This window comes from Chelmon rostratus, chromosome 18, assembly GCF_017976325.1.
Source record: "Chelmon rostratus isolate fCheRos1 chromosome 18, fCheRos1.pri, whole genome shotgun sequence".
NCBI lineage: Eukaryota > Metazoa > Chordata > Actinopteri > Chaetodontiformes > Chaetodontidae > Chelmon > Chelmon rostratus.
The window spans coordinates 11,809,532-11,821,852 of NC_055675.1; the positions used below are offsets into that span (position 1 = coordinate 11,809,532).

The following is a 12,321-nucleotide window of genomic DNA, read 5'->3' on the forward strand; positions in this document are numbered from 1 at the left end:
ATTTCACACATGGGCTCACATGCATACTCACCTACGTTACATACACAGAGAAACCAGTGAGAATAGTAAGAATATATGCACACACCCTAAGAGCCGAATCTCCTTAAGCCTGTAATTTCCCGGTCGCACGTGCTGAAACAGACACAGGACTTGAATGCATCTTGACTGAGTTATTCCTATTGGTGCGACTCCTCTCGCACATTGTCAAATGTGATGGCAATAATTGCGTTGATATACGTGTGCCTCTTCCAGCGTTGTATGAGTTTTCCTGCCTGTGCAAACAGATACAGCACGTTGCAAGATTTTGACCTCCCACCTATCTCAGTTACATGAGGCCCGTGTGAAAGAAATTACCGCCTTACTTGAAGAATGTTTTGGAAAAAGTGGTATTTCCCAAAAGGCTTTTTTACAGCAGTGCACTGCTCCAGAGGTATGTGGAAAACGGTTCGTCCCAGGTGGTTGGCTGTGAATTTGCCCTACAGAAGGAAATTTTTTACAGAGATTTCAGTGGTTTGTGCTCAGTGTGTTCCAGCATAAATCACAAACTAATATATCTCTGACAGATGCTTTGGGGGGAGATGGCTACCTTCTGAATTTGCTGGGTTGGAGGCTGTGAAATGTTTACCCTTTTGAAAATGGCACCGCTAGATTTAAAATGAAATATGACAACCATAAAGAGTGATAAAGAGCGTGTGAGATTAACAGATACTAACTTTACAAGCCGTGAAAACACAATATACAAGTCAGGAGTGAAGTGAGGTGAAAGACAGAGCAAACAGGACGAGAATGAGAATGAAGCCCGAGGAAGAAAATAGGAAGGGTGAAAACAGGAAGTTCAGTCACCAACACATGACACTTTAATTCTACTATACAGCCACTTGGACACACATATACACACTAAAGAGAACGTTCAAATACAGGCATTCACAGAAACATTAGATTGCTTCATTGTAACCACCATTTTATAAGGTCAGTAAATGTTGCCGGTACTTTCCAAGATGGGAATCAAAGCTCTGTGGTGATACAACATGCTTCCCTGATGATAATATTGAAAACTCATGAAGCCCTTATTAACCTTTATGAATTTTAAATGGCATCGTAATTTGAAAATGCTCTGATCGCCTATGCTCTTTTTTAATGATGCCAATATGTTCATTTATTGTGGTAAAATACTTTCTTTCGTGTTCCTGACTCTCCTCTCGCTATGAAATCTTGCACACTATGTCCTAAATGGCCCTTCTTATTATTTTTTATTTTCAACTTTAGTTTCTCCTCACAGTGTTTGTTGAATTTAACCAGAAACTTCCACTAAATCTCTAAAATCATCTGTCATGATTATATTTGAACTCAGAGGAAACGCACGACACCGCTTATAACCGAAGCAATAGCATTCTATAACCATTTCTTTACTTTGCAATTATTTGACTTGATAAGCACATTAATCTTAAGTTGATTCTTTATGTAGAATTTTTAAACACCACAAATCTGAGCACCCGCAACTCAATGGGCCCCACTTTCCAGATGCCACATGAGCCATACCACTTCACACAGAGGCTCAGCCTTACTGTAACACAGCCAAGAGTTGTTAGTGCACTATTCAGGGCTGTTCTAATATTAAGTGTATTTATTCAGCCTGCAATCTGCAGTCAGCCCAACCTTCCAGGTCGCCCTGATGTGGTTGGTGGAACTACAGACCAGTAGTCATGACATTTCTGATTATAGGACCGCCAACGTGCACCTCCTTCACATTCTGCATTTACCACAGTTTGAAAACGCCAAACCAGAAGTGGTACAAGGACCACACAGATATGAATGTGTGTGTGTGTGTGCAAGGGAGGCAAAACCAATGGCGTGCAGGCGGGCAGGCAGGCAGGTGAATCTGACAAAAACCAATGGAGTAAAGTTTAACCCTGCTTGCACTCACTCACAACAAACTCACACATTCACATTAACAGGCTGTAAATTCTCCTCGTGGGGTAGCATCTTTTCGGTCACTGTCAAACCAGCTCTACTTTCATGCCAGCCTGCAACGCCTAAAGAATGATACCAGCCGCAGTTTAAGATGCAGATGTAGATACAGCTAACACAGTATTTACATGCGTGACCTGCAGGCTGCAGTCGGCCTGTAGGTGGCACACATCAATACGCTATGTCTACATCTGCAGGTCTAAACTAGTTATAATATCAACTTAATCCAGGACAGTGAACCCATCTTGCTTTTTGTAATGACAAGAAGTTCTTAATGTACATACAAACATTGCAACTATGATGCATCACAAATTAAAACTTAATTTGCATAAATTCCATCCGTAACATGAATAACACCACAACACCCCTTTGATTGATACTCCCTTGAGTGTGTAACATGATGCAGGAAAATTAAAAAAAAATGAGATACCTTACCAAAACAACCCAACACCAGTTTGATTGATATTCCCTTGAGTGCACAAAAAAACACAATCTAGGAAAATAGACAAAAATGGAGATATCTGTTTTTGCAAATGAACCCCTCAGATGTTTTTCTCCAACATCAGCCTTCCACTCCAAACTGCTTTCTTGCTCATCTTTAGGTAAGGATGGGGAGGATGCTCTTGAGATAGTCAATTTCAGAAATGAGAGGTTTAGTGTTGCCTGAGCAAATAACTGCAAGTACCGTAATTACAGAGCAATTGCAGTCATGAACTGAACCATCACAGGAAATATGGAATAAATTGTGCCAGGAGAAACAGCTTTTCTAGTGCATTCTTTGTAGCGTGCATACAGAATTTACTATTGAATCTCCATATATTATCATTCATGCCAAATTAAGTGGATAGTAATGACACTGTATACTGAGTACAGATTTCCTTACAGCTAGTTGATGTGTTGAGACATAAGATGGGAATTTACAGCTTAATCGTGAATGTGCATATGCTAACATGTTTAACCACATTGCAGCCAAGAGGAAAGGAAGTTCATGTCCACACCCTACACACAAATATGTTTTTCTTTATCTATTTTGAAATATTGCACTTATGTGATTTGGTGCACACAGACACATGCATGCACACATGCTTTGGTCCTCAGCAGAACTCAATAGATAGATTTATGCTCCAGATTTGTGGGAAAATGACAAACACTCATTTGTCTGAATGGCCAGCACATAGTCTTATGGGGACCAACTGTTTCCTCCAGGCTCGTACACTCCATTCCTTTACTGCTGTGGATTCTAGCAGCTCTTTTGGTCTTTAGTCCAGGTTAGCACAGTCCAGCTGGATCCGCCACCCGAGCCCATGGAAAGTCACAGCAAGAACAAATCCATAAATGACACAAGGAAAAGGATAGAGCAATGGAGCCTTTCATGAACCAGGTGCTCCAAGATGGCACAGCTGTAAACTTTGTGCCGAAACACCCTGGATATACATGAGGCAGCGCGGGTCAGGCACAACTAAGTTTCACTCAGGCGTTTGGTAGTTCACATGTGATGCACAGTGTTTGTATAGTGACTGTGCAGTTTATCATAATAAACTGTCAGTGACATATCACAATATCAACTGAATGACTAACAATGTAGACAGGATAGACCGCAGCAAAAAAAAGGAACTTCTTTGTTGACTTACTGTCGCAGAACAAGTCAGGCATCCTTCATGGAAACCTCTGCTGTGGCTGCGTCCATGGCACGCAGACAGGTGAGCTGAAGAAGACAGCCTGATAGCGCCATCTAGTGGTATTACCTATGTAGAGACAACAGGGGACATGTTATCACCAACCATATGCAGAGCCAAGGTGAATAGATGTTGACTATTGTTTTTAGGCTGTGGAAACACATGCCTAGCTTCTTAGACAAACATAAAAATCTCAGAACAAGTGTCATTCTCTGGAAACGAATAATGAATTTAGTTAGTTAATGAGTTAGTTTGTTGGTTAATTAGTTAGTTCATTAGTTGTTTAGTTATACAGTGGTAGTAAATACCGAAGATGAGCAGAAGAAAGTAATTGTCTCTGTGAACTGCCATGAGCTGCCAACGTCTGCCGCGCGCGCACACACACGCGCGAGCGACACGAGTGAGTTCACGCATGCGCAATGCCATCTGGCTTCTCGGCGTCTAGGAGATTGGGAGAAGATGATGCGGCTGAGCGGCCGGCACGGACTGAATGCATAATTGGCCTATCTTAGTCATAGATTTTCACTTGCCTTGTCTAGTTTCTTGCCAAATTGCTGTTTAATGTCGAACTGTAGCCGCCGCGGTGTAGGAACTGATTAGCAGTTACGGCAGAAGAGGAGTGAGGCAGGAACTGAGAGGAGTTGGGCATCAAATTGCACCGGATGTCATTACACGCTTTTAAATATCGAGGACGTAAGTAACGGTATCGGTTTTTCAATTCATTTGTGTGAGTGCCGTGTTGTCCGAATTTGATGTTAGCATGCTAAACTCTTCTCTGTCGTTGCCCTTGAAAACCGGCTAGTTCCCGGTTTTGAGTCTTATTTTAGGGCGTAATTAAGTAGCCTCGCTGGAGAAGAGCCCAGCCCTTTGTCCAGGACACATCAAGTGTTCTTACGTGGGACGAGGGAAACACTTTTCATGACATTTTACAGTCTGGTTGCTAATCTTAATCTCGTCTTCATTCGCTCTTTAGCAGCTCTCACCCACCCACCTGTTAAACCTGGTCAGAAACACATTTGAATTAACCTAAAATTCATACTTTAAAACAAGTGTGAGTGATTTTATTGGCTGTGGGAGAGCTATGTCTTTTAAAAAAAATAGACTATGAAATTAAAACTTACTACTTTTAATGTCATTCATCGCTAATTAACAATAGCAGTGTTATTCGAACAATGCAACTTTTATTGTGCATTTCGTCCATGATCGAGGTTTTTTGTGTGTGTGTGCTACAGCACGTGTAGGCAGATAACCATCAAACAGGCTTGTGGCTCGTTGAGCATTTGTATTTAGGCCTGCATCTAAGCTCGTTGATCAATTGAATTTAAGCCTCTTGAGCGGTCCGAGCGAAACCTGCTGACACATGCGCCCCTGTCTTTTTGTGTGCGCACAAACCCTGTTAACCCTCTCCATGTCATCCTCCTCCGCGTCCCACTGCAACCAAACTAAACCCCGAGTGGGTCTGTGACCACATGAAGTCCTGCAAAAAAAAAATGTCCATTGTGCAGATTACACAGGGCTCAGCGGATGTGCTATGTTGCTCTAAATACTCAACACTTTCCTGAAAGTGATCACCCAGTAGTCACTATATACAGAGCAATTAATTATTTATAGGGCAGCTGATCTGACGCATTGGATTAATTATAGATTAATATAGAGACACCTGCTCTCAGCTCTCAGGTGGATAAGAACTGTTGGTTATGTAATGATGCTTAATTAAAGTCAAATGCACCTCTTTCCATGTACTATCTACTATTATTGCTAACTTTTAGTTAGATTCTTTATGTCACATTAGTAAGGTTAATAGAGATTAATAGAGCAATTATTAAATCTATCTATAGAACAGTGTCAGGAACATAGAAAAGGAATTGTCCTGTATCCGTCATCCTATTTCCTACAATTATCTCAAACAGTTGTGACTGACCAGCAATCATGAGAATCAATGGAAAGTGCATTATCATCTTATGGAGGATAGTGTTACCGTACCATTTCTAATAAAGGCAAGTGAAGACAGGCCTTATGTGGTCTTTTAGGGGGTTACAGCAATGCTGGAAACATGGAAGAATTTCAGCCATGCATTGACAACGAGCGGGATAATTCCATGCTGTAGCATCTAATATGACACCCAGTACAAATCGCTGTCTAAAAGGCCCTCACTTCTCACATGGTATCTGGTAAAATCTCAGCACCCTAAGAAGTCAGTTTAATAGGGTGCTGAAAAGTGTTATCTTTGACTTGATAAATATATGCACGTCAACTGCAATTGCAAGATCATCATGGCAAAAACTTTCGGCATAGTTTGCAAGAGTATTTTTAGAGAGCACCAAATGATTATGTTGTGTAGCTCCTCATGGTTGTAGTTACACTGATGGGATATGTATGGCCTGTAATTTAATTTGAGTGGCTCTCACTGACTTTTTCTTTCTCTCCCTGCCACAGTGTAATCGAGACCAAAGGCAGAGCCATGGAGGTTGTAACACATTTTGTGAATGACACTGTAGAATTTTACAAATGGAGCCTTACTATAGCAGGTAAGTTCTTTACGAGAGCAGCGTGCCACTTCAGATGTCCTGTTAATGAAAAACAACTGAATCATGTTTGTTGTTCGTATTGTCATACACGTGATTAGGAAAATCTTGTGGGTTACGATGAGATTAAAGTGACCAGCTTAGTTTTAGAGATTGTGGAGTGCACAGAAAAAACAAATGTTATCTTTCTAGAAGGGTCATCAAAATTCAGCATACTTGTTATATGCATTTTTTTATTTATTGCTTTGGACTACATTACAAAGTCTGGCAGGTCAAAGTTTCACCAAGCAGCAACGTCTTGGCTGGAAAAATGAAGCCAATGCGAAAGTGCCAAAAGCAGGTCCTCAAATGGCCACTTGAGGTTGGCTCCAAAAGCAAGTCAATGCCCATAGACCCCCATATTAAAATGGCCAACTTTACAGCAGAAATAACCATGTTTACAGCCTGGTACAAACAATGGATCTTTATAGCTAATTTCCCCGTTCATGACAACTGTACAGGGGTGAATTTTTATATAACTCACTTGTTTAAATTGTGTTAAGACTTAAATTCATGTGTAATTATGGCTGATTTAAGTGACAGTTAGCTGCTAGGTTTTAATAACCAGGCCTCGGCCCACCTCAGCTCCACACATGCTCCACCTCTTTGCCCATTTTTGGGTTAGCTGGGAGTTTGACGCAGTAAGGCACTGCCAAGGTGGAGATGATCGGAGCCAGTGTTACTGAGATTCTCAGTGGATCTTCAGAAACCTGTGGGTGATGTTATGGAAACTACATCCATGGTCCATGGTTTTCACTGCCAAATATATAGTTTGGATAATGTTGACCTAACTGGGGACTTTTTGAAAAAGGCCTTATACGTACTCATATGGTGATGTCCTGCGCACTGTCTCTGTATCTTTACAATAAGGCTGGCAAGGAAATTTTTATCATGACCCATGAGAATATGTGTGTGCGAATATGAAAAGTGTGTTATTTTAACAGCTCTGGATTGTACTTGAACTTGCCCTTTAAAGTAAGATTAAAACCGGATACATTGCATCCTGCTGCTTTACCGCCATACCTCACATTTCCTGCTACTGAAACGGACCCTTCTTCCTCCAGACAAGAGGGTGGAGAACTGGCCGATGATGTCATCTCCCCTCCCCACTCTGGCCATCAGCTGCCTGTACCTGCTCTTCCTGTGGGCAGGGCCTAGATACATGCAGGACCGCCAGCCCTATACACTCAGGAAGACCCTCATAGTCTACAACTTCAGCATGGTGGTTCTCAATTTCTACATCGCCAAAGAGGTAAGGACCTTGTACAGTGGTACACATGACTGATAACATAGAAATATAGTCTCTTTGGCCAGGATGTTAAAGGAATGACGTGGCCACTATGTATTAAGAGCCTAACAAGTTCTTCCAGTAGTAGTGTCCCTTGCCTCAGGCTGCATTGAAGAAACACTATTTGACGGTCAATCTAGGCTTTGCAGAGTCTTTTTTATCCATAAAAATTATAAACAAAATAAGATCACAAAAACATGACCATTAAACACATAAAACAATGTAAAATCAGTAAACACCTTGTGCGTAATAATAATAATAATAATGATAAACTTTATCACCTTTCATGCACGAAATGCAGCTCAAAGCATTCACATAAAAGACAGAAAATGAACATAAATACACGGATTGGAAAATAAACCCTCCCAAACTGCAGGAGCTTTTCAGTTGTTTTCACTTTGCCAATAATTACACACGTTTCATTTGGGTTATTGCGTGTCGCATATGTGTGTGTGTGTGTATATATATATATATATATATATATATATATACACACACATATATATATACATATATATATGTGTGTGTGTATATGTATATATACACATATACATATGTATATATATATACATATACACATATGTATATTTACACATATACATATGTATACATATGTATATATATATATGTATATATACACATATACATATGTATACATATGTATATATATATACATATATATGTATATATATATATTTTTTTTTTAAGAAAAGGAAATCATGTAAAGAGACAAGATGCTAAGTCACAGTTAAACCACTTTAAAATGTCAATGAAATGGTTGAACAGTAAGTGCAGTCTACATATTATCTCAACTTAGCATCTCGCAAGTGGTTGTGCATCTGACTGCTCCTTTTACAGCACGTAGGGAGAGCAGAGTGTGAGTCGTACTGTAGCAATGATCTCCAGTCTCTGAAATGTCTAATAGCTCTCAGCACTCAGATGTTTCTAATGATCCCCTGGTTTGGTAGGAAACTCAAAACTTGTTGGCAAATCATAAAATTCTTAAAAAAAGAACTTGGATGTTTTTGAGGAAATAACGTGTTTAGTCTTGCTCTCATGTCAGAGCATCCTTCAGTGTTTGCGCCCTCCTGTTTAGGAATATAGTGTGCCAACCAGGGTCACTTGTGCCACTGTAGTAGTAGTTGCTTCCTCCAAATCCAAGTTTGGAAATGTGAAACCTTTTCCTCTCAGCCTATTTCTGACTATATTTGCTTTCTTTCTTCCCATCAGCTCCTACTAGCCTCTAGAGCAGCCGGGTACAGCTATCTCTGTCAGCCTGTCAACTACTCCAATGATGTGAATGAAGTCAGGGTGAGCTCCATCGAACACCCACATCACCTAACACATGCACACACATCCCATGCCAGTGCACACAAGTATCAAACCTAGCATTGCAGTTTTGTCGGGGGGTTAAAGGAGATACAAGTTTATATCTCTAGTGATTTTAGGACAAACAGGGTGTGGCCTGGACTCAGCTAGGCGGGAGTAATTGGTCTCACCACCATAACTCTCCACCCCTGTCTCCACCTTCCGGCCTTGCTCTTTCACGATGGCAGGATGCCACGCCGCCGTGGCTGAGAGAGCAACCATGTGTACTATGTGCACGTGCATGTCAGACTGGTAGGAATGAAGAGTTAAATAGGAGAATACCCATGGAGTGATTTATGACTTTGTGCTGTGGGACAGTGGCACATCTAATAGCGAATACATCTGCAATATATATTCGGTTTCCAAGTCTCATCATATCAAAGTATGATGATTAAATCCGCAGTTTCTCCTGGAGGATCAATCGAGTGTCATCCTGTCCTGTCTTATAGGATATGTGTACAGCTGAGATTTGATTTCAGGCGAGGTATCTCCATCATTTATTCACAGTTACACTTAAAAGCAGCACTACGTATCAAGGCAATATAGTGTGCAATTACTCTTAAATATGATATGACCTTACTGTGTTTTGACCTTGATGCTTTACTTTTCCTCGGTTTTTTTTGTTGTTGTAGCATTTGGTCTTTTCTGTTTTACCTTATACCATAAAATCTTCTTTCTGCAGTAGAAACTCTTAGTAATTCTTCACCTAATTTGCCCTGCGTGACTGCTGTCAGGTAGAGGCTTTAAAGGGCTGATTAACTTAGACGTTAAGTGGCTGCAGTGAGTCGTAGAAGTGTCTGCTGCAACGTCTGCACATTGTATTCACAGTCTGAAGCCGTTATCTGTCAAAGATAGTATCACACACAGTGGTGTCAGTGTCAAAGAACCACCGCAGAGGGCCGCAATCATTCGCTCCTTCCTGTTTTGTGTCTTTAGATAGCATCTGCTCTCTGGTGGTACTACATCTCCAAAGGAGTGGAGTTCCTGGACACGGTCTTTTTCATCCTGAGGAAGAAGTTCAACCAGGTCAGCTTCCTCCATGTCTACCACCACTGCACCATGTTCATCCTCTGGTGGATCGGCATCAAATGGGTCCCCGGTGGACAATGTGAGTGGAAGAGTCTTCATTTTTATGAAATCCAGCTTTCGAATTCATCAGATTCATCTCCTCTCTGTGCTTCTCACTTCTGACTCATAAAGCACTGACACGGAGTTGCATGCTAGCTATGCACACATAAGACGCCACTGTCACATCTGATACAAATTAAAGCCTTTTATCTTTCCGCAGCATTTTTTGGTGCAACCATCAACTCTTCCATCCACGTGCTCATGTATGGTTACTACGGTCTGGCAGCCTTGGGACCTCAGATGCAGAAGTACCTCTGGTGGAAGAAATACCTCACCATTATTCAGATGGTGGGTATTACTTGAGGGTTGTATTTCTGTGTGTGTTCTGTGGGTGTTGTAAAAAAAAAAATTGCTGACATGTGCATTGGCTGCCATGCCATACTTTTGGTGAAATGTCCTTAAAATAACACAATTTTATTACCACTGATTAAACTGTTATACTTGTTAAGTCATAACATTGCAGTTGGGTCAGTGTAACAGTTAGAAACGCTCGAAAAAGAGAAATGTGATACACTTATGTCACAGCTAAAATCTGTTGTTTTATTTGGATTTGAGCAAAATGTTTAATGTAGAAGCAGTAAAGACAGTTATCAGGTTTTCTGTCTGTTTCAGCAGTACTCCCTCTATAAAAAAGATATTTTATATAACAGATTCTGTAAGTTTATTGCTGTTTTTACAGTGTCTGTCTTTTTTTGCTTAATTATTCTATTATGTGCACACATTTCCAGATCCAGTTCCACGTGACCATCGGCCACGCCGGCCACTCCCTCTACACAGGCTGCCCATTCCCCGCCTGGATGCAGTGGGCTCTGATTGGCTATGCTGTCACCTTCATCATCCTCTTCGCCAACTTCTACTACCACGCTTACCGACGCAAACCTTCCTCCACGCAGAAGGGAGGCAAGCCCGTCGCCAACGGCACCTCGGCGGTAACTAACGGTCACAGCAAAGCGGAGGAAGTGGAGGAAAACGGGAAGAGGCAAAAGAAAGGAAGAGCGAAAAGGGAGTAAAGGAGGAAGAGGGCTTTCTTGGCGATTAACAGAGAGAGGACAGTTGTTTTAAGGGCCAGAGAAGGAGGGAGGGGAGGGAAGGGATAAAAAGAAAAGTGCAAACAAGACCGGCTTCATTATCCTTGCAAATAATATAGAAGGATGCGATACGTGACCAACTTGGAAAGGTGAAAGAGTAGCAGTGTGTGTTTGTGGATGTTTCTGTAAGAGTTTCTGGATTTGAGAGAACGAGAGGGGTGTTGGTTGTCTCCATAACAGGTTTATTTTGTTTTTGTTTTGTTTTTTTATCAAGAAAAGCAAAATGCTGATCACGTACGCTCTGCGTTCTTCTGTCCAACTGTGTTTTGGACCGTAATAGGACCAAAATATTCAAGGACCTACAAACTGCTCAGCATCCACTAACTTACCAACCAAAATTCACCTCCAACTTTTGTACTCTGGGTTCCAGTATTGTTTTAACTCAAAGCTTAAATAGTCTTTAATATGCTACTTTATTTTCTAGTGCTCTAAAAGAGTTTTAATGAATTTAACTATTACCGACAAAAGAAGTTTATACCAAAGGTTTTTTTTTCTTGGTTTGGGGGGGTGGGGGATTTTTGTTTACGAATACTTAGAGCTGTGCAAAGTTAACAAACAAAAATGACAAAACGACGTTCTCACGACTGCCATTTACTGTATTTAACTACTTTTATCTATACCATCTACCAATCCAACATGTCATGGACTTTACTGCTGTCTCAAACTGATTTAACTGTGCTGCATTTACAGAATGACTTTGTGTTAATTGTGAATTAAAGAACTGGTTTAAAACACATTGGGAGGGGAGTGTAGTTTCTTTTAGTATTTATGCAAATTTGTGGGTATCTTTGTCATAATATTTTTTTGTGGGTCCTCATGATTTATTTCTTTTTGCTGTGTGATGTAGCTGAGGTGCGAGAATAAGAGTGAAGTTCAGCTCAGTTTTGTCTCACTGCCATGTAGGACTGAAGGGAAACTCATCCTGAAAAGAGCTTTTTTTTAAAGAAAACAAATGGTTATTTCATTGTCTTATTGAAAATGAAAGCGACACAGCTTCTGTCTGCACATATAACTGAAATAAAGACAATGTCAGCACCCCTTAGTTCATGTTTGTGTGTTTTTGTGTTAGTTTCAGTGCGAGCGTGTGTGCACAAGTCATGCAAATCAACAGTAAATCAGCTACTTAAAGCATGTTCTACTCAACATGTTGGACCGAGTTGTCGCCCATTAGGAGCTGAATCTGGAGCCGAAGCCTTCCCAGCCTCCTCTCCTCCTTCTTTATCTCCTCCTTCCATTCCAGG

General features: G+C 40.8%; 1 protein-coding gene across 1 annotated transcript; it reads left to right on the top strand.

The window, feature by feature from the left end:
* The first annotated feature begins 4,094 nt into the window (after window positions 1-4,094).
* On the top strand, window positions 4,095-12,114 carry LOC121622485 (elongation of very long chain fatty acids protein 4-like). Its single transcript, XM_041959462.1, has 7 exons — window positions 4,095-4,337; window positions 6,081-6,172; window positions 7,273-7,460; window positions 8,727-8,807; window positions 9,801-9,972; window positions 10,153-10,280; window positions 10,721-12,114. Exons 2-7 carry the CDS (start codon window positions 6,106-6,108, stop codon window positions 11,000-11,002), a joined length of 918 nt encoding a protein of 305 aa, XP_041815396.1. The 5' UTR covers window positions 4,095-4,337; window positions 6,081-6,105; the 3' UTR covers window positions 11,003-12,114.
* Window positions 12,115-12,321: the final 207 nt, after the last annotated feature.